This window comes from Ambystoma mexicanum, chromosome 12 (genome assembly GCF_040938575.1).
Source record: "Ambystoma mexicanum isolate Mex_15411 chromosome 12, UKY_AmexF1_1, whole genome shotgun sequence".
Classification (NCBI taxonomy): Eukaryota; Metazoa; Chordata; class Amphibia; order Caudata; family Ambystomatidae; genus Ambystoma; species Ambystoma mexicanum.
The window spans coordinates 581,104,410-581,129,277 of NC_090936.1; the positions used below are offsets into that span (position 1 = coordinate 581,104,410).

Here is a 24,868-nt window from a genome sequence, read left to right on the forward strand (position 1 = left end):
ATAAACTTGTTATCCTTGCAGGAGGTACATTGGGCCTTTTTCCCTAGTGGGGAGTATTTGTTTCTGGTGTGAGCGTTTAAAGGCTTTCCTACAATCCCTATGCATGCCTTTGGCTCCTTTCCCCAGTCTGTTCTTGGCGTATGTTTGTTAGACAGGCACCTATATCAGGCTGTACCTATTTGCACCACTTAACTCTGCACAGTAGCATTTCCAATCTTTCTTCTGTAAGGGTGTGAATCAAGGATGCTGACACAAGGGTGGCATTTTGGTTGGCAAGAAACCTTTATTTATCAAGAAAAGAAACCCTCACTTTCCCTATCTTCGAGGAGGGGGTTTCCTGCCTCAAACTAATACTAAAGCATCTGTCAGAATGTCCATCGAAATCAAACTTCAGAGTGCTGTGTAACAACCTACTTCTATCCCTTAGATTGCAACTAAAGAATAAGTCAACAAAACGTTCCTTCTCCAGGAGAATAACTCACTTCTCCTGGCGTTTGGGTGTTTTCCCAGAAATGTTCTTGGGCAAAATGATCCAGGAGGAATGGCTCCCTTCCATTGGCTTGTGGTTCCAACAAACCTTTGCACGGGTCAACTTTCAGAACCAGGAGAATGACTCCCTTCTCCTGGTATTGGTTCCCACACACCAATTTGGTTCATGACAAAGCCAGCGGGGAGGGACTCCCTTTCCCTGGCGTGTCATGATCAAAAAGGCATTCAGTTTCTTCAACATTCAGGACCAGGAGTATGACTCCCTACTCCTGCGATTAGCAAAGTCTGAGTGGACTTTCCCTGCCATTATGACGAGGATGCTTTCCTCAGATGATTAGTACATTTATGTTGGGATCCCAGACCCTTCCCTGGTGGTCAGTTGGCTTGTTATTGCCACTACAACAAAAAAGTTCTCTTCTGATGCTTGGTTCACTTGGATTAGGGTCCCAGACCCTTCTCTGGTGATCAGTGGGCTTATTGCTGACACTCCGAGGAGAACCTCCTCATTGCATGCTCGATCCACCCTTCCCAATAGTTTGATTGTCACTACTGGGACGGCCAAGAACCTCTGAGCGTGCCTCTCTTCCACCCCAGTGTCCCCTCTGGGTTTCTCATACCTCCTGTCAACTTCTTTGAGACTTCGGGACGGCACTGGGGCTTCCTGGGACTTGGGCATGTCTCTCCAGCTCTTCGGGCTTCTCTCCTCTGCTTCCGCAGCACTTCAGCAGTTCCACGCTCTACTGGTCTGCTTGGCTCTCTCTTCCCGCTTTGTGTTCAGAAGCACTCCAGCTGGACCCATGGAGAATTCCCTCAGCGATTCGCCGGCGTCCTCCGTTCTTCGGCATTCCTGGTCATAATAAAGAACGGAGTCCTTTTCGAGTCTGTCAAAATAAAAGGGCCTATACTAATAAACCTATTGCCAATCCTTACTTCTAAATACAAATAGTGTGGGAAACAATGTTATGCAAAAGAAAAGTGTTCAAGAAATGATATGTCAGGATATTCAAGCCGTTGACTCCCCTTCCCCACTTTTTCAGCACGGGACAAGGCGGCACACTCGCGATTAGCACACTCTCTGACTTCTCTAGCATAAGGATGCAGTTCAAAACTTCAACATTAGGGCTTTCTGTGCCCAAGTCTCTTTGCCATTCAAAGGCCCTCATCACAAGTTGGATGGTTTCCCAACTGGGATACCGCCCAACTTTATATGCGTTACTGCCCACCTGTCCAGCGGCTTTGGCGCTAAACGTTACTCCCCATCCCGGGGAATTTTCAGCACAATTGCCATGTGGTAAAACCGCTGGCGGTAATTGTACCAAAAATGGGAATTTTCCTGGCGTGTTTACCGCCAGATCTGAGCTGGGGGTAAACATGCCAGACTCGAGATTAGACGGAGCGGTAAATGCGGCAGTAACCCAGTAACGTCACATTTAACGGCTATCACCCAACTCGTGATGAGGCGAGTTGGGCGGTATCCCAACTGGGATACCACCAAACGTTATTTGTGTTAGCGCCCACCCGTTTGGTGGTATTACCGCTGGATCACAGGTTGCACGCTAAACATTACTCCCTATCCCCCATTGAGTCCATTGGACCCAATGGGGAATTTTCGGTGAAATTCCTGCATAGTAATAGCTAATTGTGCCGACAAATGGCATTTTCCCAGCATGTTTACCCCCAGCTCTGAGCTGGAGGTAAGCATGCCAGACTCGAGATTGGGCGGAGCAGTAAATGCAGCAGTAACCCCTTTACCACTGCATTTAAGGGTTACCGCCCAACTCGTGATGAGGCCCAAAGTCTCTTATTTCAGAAGGCTTGATGCAACACGACAAAACATTAAAGTTCCTTTCTTCTCACGACTTTCACCTATACACCTTCTCGGGTGATTTATTGTCACCCTGGGTCCCCCTCCACCGGGCTCAGAACCACTTTAACACAAAACTTTCAATTGGTCTCCCTCTGCTGGGCTCGGATAAAGTTAATGTACTTTTCCAAGCTTTCCCTACTTTAACAAAATTGAAGACTTTCGACTGTGTGCAGGATTTTGCTTGACCCGTCGTAGGACCGCTTCGATTCACATTTATTTTTTCTCTTTCACTCAGTGTCCCTCTGTTAGGCAACATTGAATGCAGTAACCCTGTGGGAGACAACACCAGTCTTGTCCTCTTGGTAATAGGTAACCCACCTATTGGTATAGGTCTGTACAACACAAGTAGTGACTGAGCAGCCAGACTTATCTCAAGAGGGGTAAATGTAAGCTGTAGAGGGATAACACAGAGATTCACAATTACAAGTATACAAATAACACTTATACTCAAGGTTTTCTAATAAAATAATTGTTTATTTAACGGTCAGTTTTAAATAAGCATCTTTAGAAAGGGCAATATGCAACAATAAAAATACACTTCATAACACTTCCTCAGATTTAAGATACACAAGTAGATATTACTTTGGGATGCTTCGCACACATACTTCCTCCACCCTGAGGCGACTTCAATTACTGGGACAATGCTGGCATTTATATATCACTTTTGGTAATACTGAGGTTGTGGAAAAGGTAAAAGGTTAGGGAAGGAAAAGGTTAATAGGTTCTCATAAGATGTGAATATTTTTCAATCTCCCAATGAAGTCTAGATTAGATCTTTCCCAGTAATACAATGTTAAACGTATGTACCACCTATGAGGGAGAGTTAGAACCAAAGTCAATGGGTCAGAAGAATCTGCAGGGAGTCGGGACAGCCAAGGTCAATTTGAACAAGCACAGGCACTTCTTTAGATAGCACAAAAGCCTTGCACAAAGTTTTTAGGGAGTTTGCAGTAAAAAGAATCACTGTTCGGCCACAAGCTGGAAGGCTTGTGAAGGGTAGAGCTGGTATCAACTCTGCAAAAAGCAGCGCCTGCACTCTGAAGTGAGAACAATGAAGCTACAGACACAAGAGGTAAGTACCCCTTTTGTCAAGACAGTACCTTAGGTTGGAAGAAGAGGGTCCAGCTGGCTTTTGTTCCTGTTGCAGTCCTGCAGATCCTGAATTCCTGGGCCTCAGTCGTGGGGACAAGATGGAGGACGTCTGAGGACTCCTGCACTGCAGTTTGAAGGCCGGCGGCAGCTAGGGGCTCTTTCCAATTCAGAGGCACTTCGCGGTTTCAGCTACCGGTCAGTAGCACCAGTGCGGTTCTTGGACACTTGATGGGCTTCCCTTGATCTGGAGACCAGCACTCTGGTGAGGGGACTCAGGCTTGAGGTTCCTCTGGATCTTCCTGGAGCTCTGGTCCGGCTTAAAGACGATGCACTCATTCTGGTTTTCTTGACCCCAGGCACTCTGTTCCACCAGCAGCAAAGAAGTACAGCCAGCAGGGAGAGGTTTTCCAGCAAAGTTCTTCTTGGGGTCAGTTGGTCCCATCAACCCAAGGGAAGAAGTTGTCCGTTCTGGGCTTCTCTTGTCGATACGAAATTGGAGTTTCAGCACTGCAGCAGGGCGTCACCAGGCACTTCAAGGGTCCAGGAGTGTACAGCAAGCTTCTCTTCCAGTTTCTTTCGTTGGATGTTTCTTCCAGTGGTTGACTCTGCCTTCTGTTCAAGACACCTCGCCTTTTATGCAGGGTTCTTCCATTCATGAACAGCCTAGCTGTCACTCACACAGCAGGGTGGCCGTCCTGCAAGGACATCCAGCCAGCCAATCAGCATTGATGCATTCAGAAAACCAAGGAGACTAAGGACAGGGAGTTTCGGGCACCTCCCTCACTTCCTGCCCTGCCAGACACACTGGAGCCAGAGGCGGAATTCAGCACTGAAGCCCGCCAAAGGCAAAACAAAAAAAAAGGGTTAAACCTGATTTGGCGCGCAGAGTAAAACCCAAGATAGACTTCACAAGCAAGAAATGGTGAAAAAAGAAGACCAGGGCCATTTTGCCAAAATGGGCACCCATGGGTGCAATACTGCAGCTAAGGATTCAGCCTGTGGTAAAAACACACAATGGTAGGAAAATGAAACCACTGCCACCAGCCATTAAAAGTCATGAGGGCAACATAAAAAATGTTACATGAGTAAGTAGACAAAGGGGCTACTAAGTAACCCCCCAGCACTCCACATACAATGGTGTGCGCTGGGTCTACAGAGAGAAAAGTGAAGTAAAGTAAATTTCACTTTAGTACTCTTGGAAACAGTAGTTTATCCAAGAGAAGGTATGGAAACCTTAGGAGAAATCCAAGGGACTTCTCTGTGGCATTGCACTGAAGGTGCTGTGTGTCATAATACAAAAGCAGATGCCTGTGGTGTTTGTCAGACTCCAAAAACAAAAGAGAATACAGAATCAAAATCAGGTAAATACAGGAGAGTGTGAAAAAGGTCTCACTCACTACAGGATAAAAAGTAGGGGTCTGATTCATGGAACATTTTCCTATGGGATTGCGCCATTATAAAACACTTCCATGAATCAGACCCTAAAAGTCCTTAAGTCCAGCAATAGAGCTGGGGGTCTCTAAGGTTGAAGGGAATTAGCACAGAAATGAAAATTGTCCCCAACACCTTCCGATGGGCTCGGACCAAATGTATCTACTTTTGTCACTTCTCAGCTGGATACCTTACATAGACCTTCGATTGAGTACCCACGCGGTGCCAGACCACTCTGTCAAAGGTATTGTAGCTTGATTTAAGGTTCAATCACTCATCAGCAGTTCAACTTCACTTGTTCCTCTTATCACATGCTTTTTAACAATGTTCGTTCCAGTGCCCGCCATACAATGTTTCTGCTTGCAACCTTGGCTTCAACACAGACCGGTCTTGTATCGGTTTGCCCAACTCACCGGCTGTGTTGACTTCACTAAAGCTGCTTTGTTCTCAGAGCAACTCCCTGGCCTCATGGGAAAGGCCCCCCACCCCCTTTGGAAGAAGCAACGATACCTGGTGAATCGTCACACTTGCCATGGATGTCTTGAATGATATGCTATATGATATGATAAGGAAAGATTGGTACACATTTGTAATGCGCCACCCTCTTGAATGGATGAAACTTGCTCACACTTGATTTGCTATTGTCAAAACAATTTTTTATTTTCACTTGTTAATTAACTCCATTGCCCGTTTTGTTTGTTAACACGTGTTACAGCCTCTCAAGGGCCTATTTCAAAACAGTGACTAAAGGTCTGGGCAAAAATCCTTTTTAGGTAATCACTTCAAAATAAATTAGTATTCCAATGATTTGGTTTAACCATGCATTCGAAAACCAAGAAAAGAAAGGAAAAGGGGGGTTGATTGCATTCATCATCTTAATATGTAAGCAATTCAAAAGTTATATATGTTACAATACCCGTGTAATCAAATAAGTATACATATTTACACATACATTGATAACCGACATAACAATAAGAATAAGGGGGAGAATGCATTTGTGAAAAAAGAGAAAAAATAAAAAGAAAAGGGAAAAAAAGAGAAAATAGAAAAAACATTTGAGTATAATTGCTTGTCCTGAGCGGTCTACCCCTAAATGTTCACTTTACCCCGGCATTCAACCCATTGCGTTTGGTGATGTCTATAAATCATGCACTATATATGACTATGCACACTTTGTTTCTTGAGTTGAAGCACACTAAGTATTGTGGTTGTGTATCACCGTGCTCTTACACCTAAGAAATGTGTTATCTTTTTCATTTTTCCTATTCATTTAAAAATACATTATTCAATGACGTGCCACTGCGTCCGGTGTATTTACTTTACTTTACACCCCTTTAATAGTGAATAAGTGGTTTCTGCTTACCAAAATTCATGTTCACGTAATCATGAGTTAATCCCTGTAAAAAATATATAATACATATCTCTTTGCACCCGTTAGCTTCGTATTTTAGCCTTCCATTGTCATAACTCCAGAAATTTATTTATACTGGACTATGTACTCCCGTTGCTTTCATAAATGTCCACATACTTTAAATTAGTTTTATCGTTGCTGAATTTCTCCTCCCCCATTGTATTTTAAAAGACCCCTCCTGTCTCTTTTTTCCGACCGGCCTGTGCGTAAGTGCAGGCAATCACTTATAGCTTGATATCTCTCAGTAATGCGTGTTGCAGGCGGACAGAAAAATCTGCCCGCCGCGCTTACCTTTGTTTTCTTAGTGTTTCAGTCCCTCGCGTTGGCTCCAGTCTGCTGGAAGTGCTGGCCGCGAGCACAGTATTGTTTTAATATGTTACCACGACAACCTAGTTGTCCCTCATCGCTGTCTCCATCTATCGTTATGGCCGCCGAGGTGATATGGTCCATATCAATCTATCCACATGCTTCACTTAACTAATGTTATACTTGGGAATGTTACTTTAATCAGTTGCTAGTTACTTCATTTTTACATTAAAGATAACTCACATGCATTTATACCATTGTATTTGAGCTATAGATGGTAATTTGCGGTTTTGGCATATAAAGTCACCGGACGTTGTGCACTTTAACGTTAATCATTGGTCTTGAAAATACAATACCCTGATCCAAAACAAATATTATTATATTTAATGTAGATTGATAAACAATTTTCTTTTTGAATTATTAAGATCTCAAATTTCAATGTGGGTGATAGACCACTTCAAAGAACGATTCACCCATAGAATACGAAACCACAGGTTTGTTCACTGCTAATGTTTGGAAGAACATCACTTACTGTTCCATTTCTTTGGGAGTTCCTCCTATCTTCTTCCCTGGTGACTCCTCCTGTATATTATTACATAATCAAATACATACATCCCCATTCATATACTTTTAACTTTTCTAGCATTTTGTTGGCGTTAATGGATATTGTTACATGTATAGCGTTCTAGAATATGTCACAAACATTCATATATAGACTTCAAAGAAAATGAACCATCTCATTGTCCTGGTTTAAACCAAATTCAATAGTCCTGAATTTGCATATTAGTCTTGCTTCGGTTTGTCTCAATTTCTGCTCCCAGTTTCCTCCTCTCCTGTCCAATTTCACTTTTTGTAAGCCAATGAATCTCAAGTTCCTCCTATCCTCTAGCTGGTGTTCTGATTGCCAGTGTTGGGCCAATGGTAAAGTCGGATCGTGGCTCCCCACTGATGATGACAAATGTTGGCCTGGTTGGGCCCCAGTTAGCAAAAGGGATTCTTTTCCAATTCTTGAACTTTAGTGATATTGGACTCCCAACTGCTCCTTCCAATGAAAGATCTCCTGTTTTAGAGGCTGAGTTGATATTCCACCCATGTCTACAATGAGAATTGAGCAAGCATGCCGGCAGAGTCCACTAGACAAGGCTACAGGATAAAATGTCTCAATTGCGCCAATGGATGGTTTAGGAGGAAATGACTTCCACTTAATATGCCTTGCTAAGTGTGTCTTTTCTTTTGATTTTTCAATATCCAGTTCCTGCTGGTTGAATCGTGAAAGTCATGCCTTTCTGAAAAATATACATGGACTCCTTCTGCCCTTGTACATGTTTCCACTCATTGGATAACCCACATGGGATTCAAACATTGTTTTGACAGTTCTTGCAAATAAGCATTCCGAACCCAAGGCCACCAGTGATCTTTAATTGGTGACCTTTGTAGCTTAGTAACTTTTATGCCAGCCCGAAGAGTCTATCTTTCAGGATCTGTTCCCCTCTGACTTGTAAAGTAACCTACAAAAGAGAAGGGACTCCTAAAAATGCACCCCTTTGTAATTCATGAAGTCTACTCTTATATTAAAATGTCCTTCAAATCAGAGACTTCTAGAGTCTGGGAAGTGCTGCTTGTCAGACAAGAATGGGAGCCTCACTCCGCCACATTTGCATCATACAGTGGAGCCGATACAAAAACCCCTTCTTCCTTTTTTAATTATTTATAATTGGCTATTTATAACATAATTAATACCCATAGGTTTCTAAGAAGGAAAATCTAGGCCTAGAGACAGTTACCGATTCCAAAAGGTGAGCTGCAGTGGTATCTGAGCACACTATTGTCGTGCTTGAAACCTTGGATGCATTGTTCCAGATTGGCTCTTGATTGGAACATGGAATATGACTGACACCAGCCTGGCTTGAAAGAGAGCAAAAACCAATGTCTGCCATAAATCTATTGGCGGGCAATATAGTACTTTGAATTCTACTGCAACACTAAACAGAGGATTGTTGGTTCTGCCGGTCTGGGTTGGGGGGGGGGGGGGAGCACGTCAATTCCCTGATTTGGCTACAAGGTCAGTTGTTGAGAGCCAACTCGGCCACTAACCCACAGCCACTGCCTGATTAGATTCACTCCTTCACTCTTTGCAGAAAAGGTCCTTGATGTGCAGTTGCGACAATCTGGGAAGGCTGGGTAGCGATCATATCCCTAGTAAACGAGAAGAGAGCTACATCTCTTCTCCTTATTTATCTAGGGGACTCAGCCTTTTATCTTGTTCATGCTCCAAACATGTATTACAGGTGCTCCTTTGACATTTTTGCAGAGAATTGCCTAGATTGGATTACAAAAGTTATTTCTTTCTGAAATAATACTTGGCTTGTCGTCAATTTATTCATTACATTTACTACATTGCTTGGCATATTAGGAACTTACTGCACCCAACATGACCCTGAAGATCTGGCCTTGATCATTCGGCCACTGCTACCCATAAGTAAACGTAAGTAGCTCAGAGTAATACCCTCCCACTTGATCGATTTGATTTCTTCGGGGATTGAAGTAATGGATTTGTCCTGCTAGTATGGCTCATGAGAAAAGCAAGCTGTGGGAAAGGAGTGGCTCAAATACAATTGGCGCTAATTATTATTTGTTTTTAAACATCTCTTTATTGCTTTTACAACAGGATAAACTTTCCCCAACTCCAACCCCTCCCCTCCCTGTCCCCTCCCCCCCTCTCGGCAGCTTGCAGTCTGGCCCCTCTAGTTCAGGTCTAGGGGTTTCAAATGTTAAGGGAACCATTGTGCTCTAAAGTCTCCTTTCAGGAGGTCCAGTGTTTACCTCCATTCCATTGCAAATTTCTGCCGATTATTATCCATTGCATATGTGGCCCATTCCAGGACTACCAAATCCCATATTTTTCGCAGCCACTCCTGTTCCGTTGGGATCGTGGGGCCTTTCAACTTCTGTGCTATGAGAGTCATTGCTGCCAGCGTCACTATCACCCTTGCTTTTTCTCTGCCCCCTTTTCCCCCTCTGTCCTCGCCCCCTTCAGCCCCAGTAAGAAATGTTTACAGTCCCTCTTGTCCCCCGCACTGAAGGCCTGGGCCTGCACCTGGTCGACCTCCTCCCAAAACGGCTTGATCTTGGGGCATTCCCATCATATGTGCGCTGTAGTTCTGTCCTCCCCACATCCCCATCCAGCAGTCCTTAGATACCTACAGGTATATGCTATGTAGCCGAGCCGGTGTGTAGTGCCAGCCAAATAGGTATTTATACCACGCTTCCTGAAGCTGAGATGCCCTTGCCACCTTTGGTATTTTCCTCCACAACCTTTCCCACTCCTCGTCTGTTACCGCTTTGCGCAGCATCCGCTCCCATCTAACCAAGTATGGCCACTTGTGCTGGGGCTCGGCCCCATCCAGTACTCTGTATAGGCTCGAGATGAGAGCCTTGGAGCAGTCATTTGTCAACAGGTATTTCTCAAATGGGGTGTGCTGCCACGTGGCTGCTCGTCTTACGAGTCTCTCCCCCTTTCCAACTCCGAAGTCCCACTTAAACTCCTGGAAGGTTTTCACTCTGTCCACCATGAACATGTCCCTGATCTTCCTACACCCTGCCTTTCTCCACCCCTCGAAGGCCCCCCATCTCCAGGCCAGGTGTAAACTCCTTGTTGTTACAGATCGGCGTGAAAGGTGAAGGGTATGTCGTAATCCCTTTTTCCTTCGCCACCTTGTCCCATGTGTCAGCTAGAGCTTTTGTAATGGTGCTCTTATATAGGCGTTGTGATCTACTATTACGTGGGAACCACAGGACCTCCCCCAGATTGTGTTGTGCAACAGCCCTGTCCATCTGTGCCCATTATTTCCCTTCACTCTGTAGGAACTATTCCCGTTATCACCCTCAACTGTACTGCTTCATAGCATTGTTGAATGTTGGGGAACGCCAAACCACCCATCCTCCTTGGTGCCGAGAGCAGGTGGCCGCTTATCCGCGGTTTCGTCCCCTCGCAGACGAATTCCCTCGTTGCCTTTCCTAGTTCCCTGAAGAACTCCTGGGGCATCAGCAGTGGGATCGCCTGAAACAGGTGGAGCAGCCATGAGAGCATGATCATTTTCAAAGCTGCCATCCTGCCCATCCATGACACTCTACGATTCCTCCATTTTTGGTAATCCGTCCTTATAGCTCTTCGTGCAGCCAGATAGTTAGATGCATACCACCCTTCCAGGGCGGGAGTGATTTTAACCCCAATGTATTTAATTCCCCCAGGGCACCAAAGAAATGGTGATATTGATTTCAGCTCCTCTGCCTTCTCCTTCCCCAGTGTTACATTCATTAGCTCTGACTTCCCCAGGTTGATTCTCAAGCCTGACAACTCCCCAAACCTGGCCAGCAAGGTCCTGCATGCTTGTATCGATTCTTTGGGGCTTGTGAGGGATAAAAGCATGTCGTCGGCGAACGCCGCAACCTTATGTTGTGTTGCTCCGAAGGTGATCCCTTGCATCTCCTCTGCCTCCCTTATTGCATGTAACAGGGCCTCCAGATAAACTGCATAAAGGAGGGCAGAAAGCAGGCACCCCTGTTTGGTTCCTCTGCCTAGGCTAACAGGCCGCGACATCGACCCGTTCACTTTCAGGCGGATCGTCAAATCCCTGTAATTGGCTTGGACCATTCTGAGGAAATCTCCCCCCAATTCCATTCTCTCCATTACTCTGAACAGGAACGGCCATTCCACCCGGCCGAACGCCTTCTCGGCATCCAACGCAAGTAGGGCGTCTTCTGGGCCTTCTCTACCAGGTGTGCCACTCTCCTGATGTTGTCCGCCGTCTGCCTACCCAAGCCAAACCCTGCCTGATCTGAATGGACTAGTGAGGGAAGATGAGTTTCTAATCTTTTCTCCCACATTTTTGTGTAGATTATAGCATCCACGTTTGGGTCTTTATTGGGCTTGGGATGAGCATGACTTTAGCTTCCTCCATGGATACTGTGATTCGGCCTGAAGTCTTGAACGTGCTGAAAAACTGTGCTACGATAGGGCTTAGTAAGTTGGCATATGTTTTGTAAAAGACGGCAATGAAGCCGTCCGGGCCCGGGGCCTTGTTTAGGGGAAGCCTCATAATCGTTTCCCGCACTTCGTCTACTGTTATTTCCTGGCCTAGGTGGTCTTGCTCTTCCTGGTGGGGGCGGGGGGGGATCTGCGGCAATTGTATCCTTTCTAGGAAGTTTATCTGCTTCTGTACCTGCAGGTTTTGGGAGGCATATTAGGTGCTATAGTACTTGGCTAGGCGCTCCTGGATTTCCTCTGTCCTAGTGAGTCTCTGTCCCCTTTCATCTTTTACCGCCCCAATTGTGTTTTGCCCCTGTGCTTCCCCCAACAAACGGGCCAGTAATGCATCAGCTTTGTTTGCTTTGGCATAATATGTCTGCCTCATGAAAAGCATTGCACTCTCTGCCTTCTTAGTCCTCAAAATCTCCAATTGGCCTACCGCCCCCCTGTATGCCCTAAGCGTTTTTCTTGTCGGTGAGTCCGCCGCCTTTAGGCGCGCCTCCTCCACTTCTCCTGTGAGCTGGGCTTCTAGGGCACTCATCTATTTCTCTCTCTGCGCCTTTTGTGCAATAAGTTCCCCCCCTTAAACTGGCCTTAAATGCATCACACCTGATATTTTCGTTTGTCTCAGAGTTTGTGTTCATCTCAAAGAACAGCCTAATCTTCTCTGCCATTTCCTCCCTCCGTGCAGTATCTCCCCCAGAAGCTTCCAATTCTAGACACCCGGTGTGCAATTTAGCGTGTACAGCTTCATCAAAACCACCTTATGGTCCGCTATCCCCAGGGGTCCAACCTCTACTCCCTCCACTCCCTCTACCCTCCCTACCAGGCGTGCTGAGACCCAAATCTAATCGATCCTAGATTGCATGCCATGCACCCTGGAGAGGAATGTATATCCCTCTCTTTTCCCCTCCGCTGCCCTCCAGACGTCTTTCTGTCCCAGATTCTCAAATTTCTCTCTCAGCTGAGGGGAAGCGACTGATAATATCTTCCTTTTTCCTCTTTTAACTCGCCCCCGCCTCCTTAGACCAGCTCCCTATCCGTTTCCTTCTCCTCCATCCCTGGTATTTGCCTGTCTTCCCTTCGGCTGTCCCCCCGAACCCCACTTTACGGTTGATCCGTCTGTTTGTACATTACTGGTTCTTGCCTGTACCTGGCAAAGGCCGCCAAGACATCTCTCCGTCTGACATTGGGACCCTTATTCAGCCTCCCCACCCTATGGATTTGGTCCAGTTCCACCGCTTCCGGCTTCTCCCCTCCCACCAGGTCAGTGAAAATCTTCTGCGCTTCTTCTTTCAGATCTTTGTCCAGTATTGTGTCAGGGAGCCGCTTCATTCTTATGTTAATTCTCCTTGACCTATTCTCCAAGTCCTCCCTCTGTATTTCCAAGTTTTGCTTTGCCACGTTCAGGCGCTCAATCGCCTCACTGTTTGCGGTAGTCTCTTTATCGACTTCCTGCAGGCCTCTTTCTAGCAGGTCAATTTGTTCCCCCAACTGTCCTAACTCCTGTTTCATCTCCCCAATTGCTGCGCTGAGATCTGACCGCAGCAGTTGGAACTGATACCTGAATGTCTTGGCTAGGGTGGTTTGCAGGGAGAGCATTTACCTGCAGAAATCCTGCTTTGTCATTGGGGCGCGGCCTCCCTCCGCCCCGGAATCCATCCGGGCCTTCTTGCAGTCCGCTGGGCCCTTGCCTCTGCTACCGGCCACATATTGGTGAGTGTCCTCTGGTGTCCCCCATGGGAGGGCCTATTTTCACCTGTCAGCCTTTCGCTTTGGTTGTCATTGAGAGCTTTGGTCGATGTCCCTTCTGTCGTGGTTGTTGCGCTGGGCAGTGTAGTAAATTTTTAGATGTGATCAAGGCATACTTCCCCCTGTGGGTCACTCCCCTCTGCCCTTTGTGCGGCCCTAGTCCGGCCGGAACTCAGTGTATTTATTCCTTGTCCTACGTTAGCCTCTCACCTTCCCCAGCCTACCTCCAAAACTCTCCCTCTCCCGGGGCCTCCTATAGCTTCGACTCTGTGTCCTCACTCGTGCTTCGGCTTGCTTGTTCCTCCATTCTCCTGGTTCACTCGTGCATTATGGGGTGTGCCCTGTGCAGTCGGTCACCCCCCCCGCGTCTCTTTCAGCTGCTGGTGGTGGTTTTCAGAGTATTCCCCTTTCCGGTGGTTTATTTTAGTTCCTGTCGCCTCTTCAAAGCTTGAGGTGGTGTACCCCCCCCCTTAGTCACTGGGGTTTGCAGTCTGTTAATTCCAGGTCACGGTCTTCCCATTCGAACCCGGACCCTCTTGGCTTGCCTGCTACTTGCTGATCACCTTGATTATTGCCTCTGGGGATTGGCTGTTCTGGCAGGCACCACTGCTTCACACTGCCCCCCCCCACCCTTCCCGGGGGTTTGTTTATATGCTACAGCTATGTCCACATTCCCTTGCAGGTCCGATGACCTTCCTCCTCTTCTTGTTTACCCTGCCCTTTTCTGGGACCCTTCTACTGGTCCGGGCCTCTATCAGTAGAGATCGGCAGTATGGAGGCCCACCTCTGCTACACGGGAGTCCCCTTGGAGACTGCTCGCTCTTCCAGCCCCTCAGACCTCCTCCTTACTTGTCTTTCCGGGCGCTTCGCCCAGTTCTCCACGTTACCCGCCTGCTGGGTCTTCCTGTTTCGCAGTTGCCGCGGGGGCCGTGTGATCTCTGCCCCCCCCCCACCCCCGTCTCCTTCCGAGCGGGGAGCCTGCCTCCTTCCCTCCTGCTGCTCAGGCTTTGATGAGCCTTTTTCTTTACTGCACGTGCCGTGGAGTGCACCAAACCACTTCTCCTCCTCCTCGCCTGTACGGTGCGAGGCGGACCTCCTTCACGGCAGCTCCTCGCCTCCGATCTCCCCACGAGCCACCTTCCTTCTTCCTCTGGGACCTTGCCACTTGCCACAAGGCCCTTCAGTGTAGCTCTCTCGCTGCTAGAGCTCCACGGCTCTCTGCCCGGGGGTCTTGCGATCCGGTTATCCCAGCAGGGATCTCCCTTACCTGTGAAGTCCTGCGGGACAACACATCAAACTCACATTCCTTACATGGGGTACAAATACAGAGAGAGGTTAGTAAACGAAGGAAGAATTTAATGTAAACAAGACTTAAATTTCAATGTTTTGAAAAGAAAAGGATGATACTATCATCCATGGTTCATTAATATGAAAAACTGAGCCATATTGTATATGGAGGAAATAACTCATACAGGCAACCGAAGAATCTAGCTCCTGAGACAAATGGAAGCTTTTCCCTTCGATAAAATACCATACACTCGTTTCCCACTTAAAATATTGACCAGGTCAGTATCTTGCAAAACCATACATGTCCAACCGAATTTGGTTGTTTTAAGACTCCTTTTTACGTAATGATTTTTATGTGTTGTATGTTTTGTTTGTAGTGACCACGATGCAAGATCTATTGGGGCTTATGTGATTGTTTCACTCACACACAAGACATTTTTCGTCCTGAAGACGACTAAAACAAGAGGAATAGACACCAGAGATGGTGCCTAATTGTTACGCTCACCTAGCTCCAAAGGGGCGTCGGTCGGACCGGGACAGCTGCGGTCTCCACCCACGTGATGCGTAGTGCAGCGATGACTGACTGGATCTGCCCTCCTAATCTTGTCTGCTTAACCCATAGAAATATTCTCCTGCAAGTGGAGAGATGGATTTAGCCACTTGTGGATTCAAGTGATGGCACCCCCACAGTCCTCCCCAACTAATCACCTCCGAAATGCCCTCACAGCAATCTCACCTTATTTTCTTGAAAGATGAGCTCTCCATCCTGCGTGGATTTGCAGGGGCGCGTTGATTCCAGTTACTTCACTGGTTTCAAGGCTCGGGAGAGTTCCGGAGAGTATTGACTCTGAGGTTCCTGGTGAGGACCAATACGTATTAAGTTCATAGAGTTCAATATGTCCGATGTTCACTCTTGTTCCCCCCTTCCTTTCTTGTCTTGCAGCTGGCTCATGAAAAGATGCTCTTGTGGCAGCTGGTGGCGCTCAGGTAAGAGTCTGTATTACCCGGCGCTGTCCGGTAAATGTTGCACGTGGAAAACGTGTTGTTTTGACTCTCTTTACAGATGCGGCACGTGAAAATATGGAGAGTCACAAAAGGATGCCTACGGTGGTAAATCGGTGGTAAGAATTATATTTGTTGGTTCCCTCGGCTCACCTTGTGGTTTTCTTTTGTCTCGTAGGTGCTGAAGTTCGGCGAAGAAATGATGGAGGCAGCACCGACCCGAAGGATGCTGTGAAGACTGGCGAGTATGGCGCGGCGCTGCAGCTGGAGGTGCGGCGCGTGCAGTAATGATGTTCTTTACAGGTCCGGAGACGAGATGGATCCAGAATCAGGTGTGGAATAGAAATAAGTTTGTTTTCTAACCTTGTCCCTTTCTTTCCTCTTTGTTTTAGGAGCTCCGGATTCGAGGCTGGCGTGGCAGAAGACTGGATGCAGGCTGCAGGCACGATGAGCGTTACGCTGCTGGATGCAGAATAACGCGAAGCGTGTGTTGCTGGTCGGGCGTGGTTTAAATAGCTTCAAAAGTAGTCCCAGGTAAGAAGTCCCTAGAACCACACCCGAGTAAAAAATAGTCCCTGTAGAAAAATAGTCCCTTTCAGGCTTCATGTTGGATTGGAGTCATTTGCAGCATGGTCAGCCTGAGGTAAGTAATGACTATGAGCCTGGCGCCTTAGGCGCCAGGACTGAACCCAGATACCCCCTAGCCGGGGCTGCTGAGGTTTTACTAAATGTCTAGATGCATGCTCCCGGGGCTGATGGGCTTGGTCCGGATGCCTGGGGGTAGGCATCATGACACTAATAGACCAACCTAGCCGAAACATATGTAGACATATCTTGTAGATAGATAACAACATATCTCCAGCGTTAAAAGAAACTGTATTCACTGTGTCTGCAGTTAAATAACTGAATGAAAACAATTGACAAATCTATGCAATGGTGATGAATTCAAGGGTCAATGTGTGTTCATATTAATGTATGTCACGTACTAACCCCACTATCTAGCCTAAAATTTGACACAATAAGGTACAGACAATTGAATATGTTTTTTTTTAAATGTGCCTTGTGGAAAGTGCCCAAGAAAAAAGGTATACATGGTTTTTATTACTAATGTAGGAGTAATGTATGAATAAACTTTATTTTAAAAGCAGTTACGAATTTTTTGTGGCATGGTAAGGTGAATGTGTTTAGACTAATGTGAGTCAGGAACACAAATCCAAAATACTGCAGGCTCAACAAAAGCACAGACAGGGAGAGGTAATTAGGCTCGCTTGTACGTGATTTTGCGTGATATGCCTGTTCCAGTGCACTGCCCCCTCCGGTCCGCCTGTGCCCGGGAGCTCAACCCTTTTACCTCTCTGTGCTCTTGCAGGTTTAGGGACCGCTGTGGGGGTTCACCCACTCCTCCCTTTCACCGCGCCAGTTGCCCCTTCTTCAGCACCCAGTGCAGATCCTCTCGCTCCACCGGGCGCCCTGCCGGCGATTCCCGCCTCCTCTTGTGCCGAGTTTGCTTCTGCATGCCTCCTCCTTCCCAGAGGAAACACCTTACTCCGGTGGGTGGGGGCAGAGGGGTGTTGTGCTCCAGTTTCTCCTCTTTTTTGGCCATCGGGGTGGTGGATGCTGCCGTTAGCTGTACTGGAACAGGAGAGCAGCCGTCGGCTCGTCTGCCTCGTGTCAGCGGCCAACTTGAATCGGCGTTAATTATTAAGTGCCCCTGAGCATGCCCCCTCCCCCTTTAACCAGAACATACCCCAGGAACCCACACAGGAACGGCTAACATGGGCAAGTGCAAGATCCCAGGTGCCCAAAGTGGTATAATAGGCTGTATGATGTTCCAATCACTGCATTTATGGTTGTATGGTTGTTATTTAGTTGTTTAAAAATTAAGAGAGGTTTAAAAAAAAAAACTATTAAGTGCACCTCAAAAATTCGGACTGAATTTTGCCATGCTTCAATTGGCTTCATCGCAACATGTAGTTACACACAGAATGGTTTAAGACTTTATATATTTTTCCATCTGATTTATAAGCAAAAATACAAATCTTGCGCTCTCTCGAACTCTCTAACTCTTTTTCTCTCGAATAACAAAACGATGCGATTTGGCACTACTTAATAAAAGCACCCATGGTTTTAACAAGGAAGTCGATATTTTAGGTAAGCCTTTTTTGTACATTCATATGGCAAACATTAGCAGTAGGGATGTCATTTATTGCTAGGGTTTGAACTTAGCATATCAGATACATAACCTGATTCACAGATGGGTGTTTCCCTGGACTGTCTCCATGATATGGGGTTAAAAATAATACTCAATGACGACAACTTTTCACAAGTATAGCACTTCCTACAACAGTTTTATTTGCTGTTTTGTAGTGCTGCAAACAAGTTGGACTATTCCCCAATTTATCTGAACTCAATATATCAACATCAAAATGATAGGTTGAGTCAATGCTGCTAGGAACTGAACCTGCGACTTGTCTATTGCACGCAGATCACAGCAGTGTGTGCTTAACACACTGAGCTATATAACCTAGTTAGGCCAAGCAATCTTGCTAACAAACAAAACTCTGATAGCAAAGCCAAAACGAGTAAAACATTGGGGTTCCACTTGGCACCTCAACTTAATACTATCTTTCAGGGTTTTCTGTTGTTATGGACTCCCAAATAATAGAAGAGCATCCAGTATTTTAGACATAGAACTCTAGCACTTCTGCTTGCAAAACGTTTACGTAAGTGTTGGAAAAACCTTTTCAACAAATGATCTATGGCTTCTAATACAAGTCGATACCAAAACACGTTATCTGTTAAAACCGGGAACCTAGGAGATTGTCAAACATAAATAATATGGTCATAGAAGCCCCTGTGTACAATGCAAATGTGTTTCCTTTTTTACTACATGGAATATCAATTATTGCTTTAAATGATTAAGAAAATTGAATGGACAGAAGCAAAAAAATTAGTCAGGTATTGGGCTTGTCAAGCGCTCTTCTGGGGCGGACCTTCAAGCAGGAAATGTGATTAATATAATTCTATTAGGAAAATGCCACAAACGGGATCTTAATTTACAGGTTTAGGAAATCGTAAATACAGTTTCTTGGTGGAACACAAGATATAACACCTAAAATACAATTACAAAAAGTAAATTGCAGAACTAAGAGGGTAAGTGCTCAAGGCTAGAACTGGATGCATTGCATGCACAACTATGAATCTCACATTGTCAAGAACGGGAATCATAGAAATGATCTATAAAGCGAAATCCCAGAATGGGCTCAATAGCCCAGATCAGAGGCCATCCTACTTACTTGCCGATCGTCTTGAAAAAGGAGCAATTCTGTGATTGCAAACATTTGAATGGGAAAATACTTTCAAGTTAGACTTTTCAAAGTCTTATCTCGATTGATTTTGTTTTTGAACATTTCACCATTCACAAAAGACTCATGTTTGGAAGGGATAGAGACAATAACATTATGTTTATGCAGTTTGTTCTAACCCTACTTTTAACCCCTTAAGTGCCAAGGACCTTTTTGCATAGACGTGCATAATAGCCTGGCGCTTAAATGTGCTGTCATATCAATTAATTTTTATGATATTTCTTTTAGAATTGAGCACCACAGATCACCAAACAAAAATACTCACTCAAGGTTTTCTGGTTAACTACAGAGATACGAGTTAGAAAAAACACATAGAATGACTCGTGGAGATCATTTGCATATTGTGGGTTCATTTTAAAACTGGAGTAGAGGTTACCGTCAGAACACGGAAAGGTTTAGATATTTGTATTCAAGTTTGTGGATTCCTTGGGTGAAGCATGGTGGACGTGTTTGCGCACAGTGTTTGCAGTATCAGCGTGCCTCTGCTAAGCCTCCTCTTATAATAAGAATCTACAGTGGAGATGTCTGGGCCAGTGGCTTAAAGTAGATGGGTGAGCAAAGAGTTCACCACACCTCCTCCCATGGAAACTATACCCAAGGCTGACCTACACCAAGAGGGAGCACCATTTTGTAAGTTCGAGAAAGCTGCTTGTACCTAATGAGCACTGGTGTGTAGAGCAGAGCCACGATGGGGGTGACGTTAATCCCAATCAGCATTTTGCTATCAATGTCCTCAAGGCCGACGCTCCCATACTTCACCTCTCGGTAGGTCTCATCATAGTGGAGGATTAACTGCATCTGGAGCAAACCTGGGGAAACAAAAAGAAAGGAGCGTTGTTAATGTTAAAATAAGCGCAGCTACAACCCAAAAGGTATCTTGGCACTAAAAGAATCCAAGGCCTAGAGGAGGTCAATCATAAAAAACTCAGCCTAGTTTATCACTAAAAAAGCAACGTATTTAGCTCTTTCTGAGACGGCACCCTTACTCCAAGGGTGATGGTCACACTAGGTCATCAGGGCGGCCATATGTGGTGGGAGAATATGTGGGTTTTATTTACTGTATGAGGAAGGCCGCTGCAGGGCAAGGGCCAATTGGTGGAGCAGTCTACATCTGAAGGAGGTCGCTAGACTGTAAATGCCTTTTGTGTCTCCTTCCACGAAGATCCCCATTCCTGGAGCCCTGGGCAGGGAAGGTGAGAGGAGCAGCGCTATGGAGTTCCACTAGCGGATTTTCCTTCATGTTCTGCAAGCGGGTAAAGAGTGGGGATCTTCAGGTGATCCAAGCCCTTGGTTCACCATTTACCTGTTACCCCGGTTGGACGTCATGTTTGGGAAGGATTTCAAGGATATTATTATTCTTATAGTATTTAATGAGCGCAGACCTGGCTTCGAGAAGCAACGGAGCGCTTCACAGAGGTATACAACAGTACAGATGCATAACAGAGCACTTTTCAGAGGTAACAAATATGCAGCAGGGGTAGGATACAGAGGGGCGCAGAGTAGGTGTGCAGATGTACAGGATGGCGGGGAGGAGAGGGGCGGACAGCGTCTAGCGAGGCAGGTGGCATGGGGGTGCGATGTGAAGGACAGTTGGAAGGTGCCTCTTAATAAGTTTCTATGTACGTTTAAGAGCGCATTATACTAAATGTATTGTTTTACCTCAACCCAATCGCAGCACCCCATTAGCTCCTTTAAAAATGTTGCTCACTGCCTATCGCACCAAGCATCCCAATTCATTGAAGCAATGCACTGTAGTGTAGAAGCTGTTGTAGGAGTTTTTTCTGGTTATTTGTTAGCAAAGTGCCACCTATAAGTCGAAATTATTGCACTGGAATACAGATAAAATGGAGATGGGATTGGAGGAGGAAGGACACATCTTGTGGGTGTTTGGTTACATCAGGACGGCCAGCTTCCAGGAGCTCACCCCTTCAGGAACAACAAAGTATACCATAAAGGCTTTAATTTGCACCTCTAAACATTTTAAAACTGCAGTCATGTACTACAGGTTTACACTATGAAGTAAAGGCACCGGAGGAGATCATTGATTGGATTCAGCTTAACTTCTTCTGTCTGCACTGTTCAAATTAGGACATGTGTTAACTGTGAGGCAATCCTAAGAACCAATGTACATAACACATTCATGTTGACCGCCAATGTTCTTTTTTGTAGTTATTTTCACATATCGTTGTTTTGAATGCACACATGATTTCATTTTTTATTTATTCCGCAAGCATCAGGGCGCTAACATGAAGACGGTTAAACAACGTAACAGATCCAAGTAACAAGCCAAACATAGATCATATGGATGGAGTCAATCGATGCATTTGAGATGATTCATACGAGAAGATTCCAAGTTCCTGTTTAAACCAACTTGACGGTTTCTTACAGGTTTGGCTTTTACACCCACCCATTGACAGCCCGTAGCCGTGTTAACCACAATGGCCGGGCAGAATAACTGGAGCAATGCAGGATTTCAGTAATTAAGCTACTCTATTTGTAAATATAAAAAGACGACAAAGAAAATGCATCTGCGCTATTAACATATGTACTAATCCACTATTAACAAATAGGCTGTGCTTTGGGGGGGAGAATTAACTGCTTCAAAAAAGATGCATTTTCTAGAGTCAAAGCAATAAGGCAGAGTCATAACATTCTAGGACCAGCGCATGGATCTCTTCGCCATGGTAAGGGTTAAAAACTGCAGGCAAGTAAAAAAAAAGGATTTTATAAAGTGCAGCGCTTAGTGGAGTTCATGATGTTGCAAGTCAGAATGACTTCACACGGTGTAAGGATGTACCAGAGATGAAGCATTAAAGGATAGGAAGTTTATATCCTAGGTAACAAGGCCCATTGTTCTAAATGGAGTGATCGATCAGGCATTAGGGCGCCACTGGGCGAGATCTGGAAGGAAACTCAAATATAGCAACTCAACATTCAGAAAAAAAGAAAGAGAAAGGAGGCAAGCAAAAAAAGGAAGGAGGAGAGAAAAGCAGAAAGGGCAGAGAAATAAGAACAGCAGCTCGAATGTGCAGAGAAAAAAAAAGACTGCACGAAAGAAGAGGGCAGAAGATAAAGCCGACTGGATGAGTCGGTGCTGAAGCTACGGTTTGAAAGAGCGTGTGTTCTAAGCAATGCGGCCTAGACTGCGGGGGGGGGGGGGTTTCTTCGGGGACTGATAACTTCTGGCAGGCTCTCTAAATGGGAGAAGCAGCGAAGGACTCCAAAAACACACAGAGGTCCACCGACGAACAGGACAAGGCACACGTGGAATAATGAAGTCCCTTTGGAAGTGCACAGAGTCCTTGAAAATTGAACTCCTCATTCTGATAAGAGGACAGCTCCGAGTTATGCAAGAGGCCCATTCGGTGCTTCAGATGCAAGTAAATTGCATTTAAAAGAGACATTTAATGGTCAGAACATTGCAGACTATCAGAACAGCAAGAGCAGATTGTACGTTAACTGAATTCCATCGCGTGTCACTGCAAGTAATACAATTTAAAGACTTTGATATAAAAGTTTGGATAATTGACAAATTAGAATCACAGATATTGTTGAAGTAGGGGTAGGCTAAGAAGCGCTAGTGGGCAAGGTGCATATGTTTTAACCAGTTGCAATGTGGATGTATAATGCATACATAATTTCAATGATATCAGACACTGTGAATTAGCACATTAATTTAAACCAGTAAGAACCAATAATATTGTTCAATAGAGTTGACTAGTGTCTATTTCAACGTTTATAATTAATTGAATAAGCCCGTTGCGAAGTGAAGGGCGTCTGTTAATACTGTTTTTGCCGCGTCTACAGTTTGGAGCCCGGAGCCTGCAGCACGGTTGGTGCTTTGTTTGCCCTGTAGCTTTAAGGGCTTTGGTTCTGCCTACCCAGGAAGCAACTTCAAAAGGACTTCCGAATCGCCCTTACGGCGTTAAGCCTGTCGCAAAGTGAAGGGCGTCTGTTAATACTGTTTTTGCTGTTTGGGCTGGCGGGCTGGTGCCTGGAGCCCGCGCCCGTGTTCCCTTCTACAGAAAAAAAAATGGATAACGTAACCAGCTATATTTTACTGTCAGACACGCCACGGTCTTGGTGGACATTTAAATCGGCGGTCTACTTATTTGGGATACCGTGATCAAACTAGACAGTAAAACCTTCTGGCATATGAGTAGGATGCAGGAGACGGGTCCACTGACTCGCCAAAAAATATTACTACAACAACAACGCGGGCTGGCGAACGTGAGCACAAACTTTGATTTTGACAACGAACCAGCCATGATTACTGAAACGGAGGTCCATAAACCAGGTGAGTGCAATGCTGTTTGCATGTCACCAAAAAACTCAGTCTATTAAGCATCCCTCATTACTCTCTTCCCCAGCAGTAAGCTGCCCCGTCGGTCCACTTTTGTTTCTTGATGATCCGTGTCCGGTAGTCCCTGACGCTTTACATTTGAAGCTGCAAGTTACAAAGAAAGTGTCACTTCCTTAGATCCCGATTCACAGCATCAGCCCATATCCATATCATCTCCTGACCTGTCAAAGCAGTTTTCTACTCCACATCTAGTTGTTGATGCAAATACTGCGATCTCTGACCATGAACTGATTGAAGCAAGCGACATCGCTGATGCCATAGTTCTTGTTTCTAATAACCAAACCAAATGTGACATGCATACATCCATATCTGCGAATGAACTGCGATGTGCTAAAAAAATAGCCCATTCTGGAAATATTGAGTTGATTAAGGTCAATCATAACCAACACAACCAGGTCCCTTGTCAGCGTAATTTAGCGAGGGACTTAGATGGTCTGAAGAGTGCGAACTCTCAAAGTGATAATGATCATATTGACCAACTCTCTGTCCTAAATGCATGTGGATGTAAACCGACTGTAAATCTTCAAACTGTGGGTAATGATGATGAGCCTAATGCTACGAACCTCGACCTGACCAACCTTCAAATAGCAGCCATCAAGACTCTAACTAAGGACATGACTGCTCTTACGAAGAGCAGCAACTTAAAAGAAAGGCTCCACGGAAGTTTTGATACTGCCGCTGCAAATTCTTCCAAATTAAAGGTCACCGACAAAACGTTATGCTTTCATTTCGCAGATGCAGCCATGAAGGAGGCGTGCTTTGCCGAACGCCTGAAAGCTGACTTCATGCACATCAGACAATCCATAAAAAGTCCTAGTGTATCCGCAACAAAGTTCAGAGAGCATGAAGGTTTACGAATTACCTTCTATAGCACTCTTCCAAGATCTTCTGTTGTTGGAAACCACAATAGTTGTGAATTAACGGTAACTGAAAGAGACATCTCCCCAGGCGACATGACAAGTACTCCAAGTAATGGATCCACAACAAGTCACCTAAAAAATCTAGGTAAAAGTTCAAAAGCTTCCCACATAACGGATAAAATGCCGCTAGCCCAAATCGACATACAAAGCTCAAATAAAGAGTGCCCAGAAACGTCAATCTTAGGCCTCAAGATTTCAGAAGATACAGTTGTGAAAAGAGGCTGAAGAGACCAATCTTCACTTGTCAGTGACAGCTGGATTGCAAATTTATATAATGTCATGGCAGCAACTTCTTCTGCGTTGATACCATTCATGAAGTTGTATGAAACTTTGCATGAAGACTTGATCAACCAAAACACTCTTCTAGCAGTAGTGAACGCGAAGATTTCAACCCTTGAAGCTTTTGCTGAACAGACCTCGCGTAGGTTGGATACCGAAGCTGGGAAGTCGACTAAATGGGAAAACAGACTAATTGACTTGGTCCACAAGGAGACTCGCCAAAAAATAGAACTCATTAATGCAATATTAGAATGTGGGTAATGGATACACCAGCA

General features: G+C 45.4%; 1 protein-coding gene across 2 annotated transcripts in view; it reads right to left on the reverse strand.

Moving 5' to 3' along the window:
* The window catches only part of UNC93B1 (unc-93 homolog B1, TLR signaling regulator), a 334,830-nt gene that overhangs the window by 128,808 nt on the left and 181,154 nt on the right, over positions 1 to 24,868 (reverse strand). For both annotated transcript variants that reach the window (XM_069628924.1, XM_069628925.1), the window contains one exon: positions 19,687 to 19,840. In XM_069628924.1, the coding sequence (XP_069485025.1) occupies positions 19,687 to 19,840 (154 nt within the window). The remainder of the gene's footprint in view (positions 1 to 19,686; positions 19,841 to 24,868) is intronic.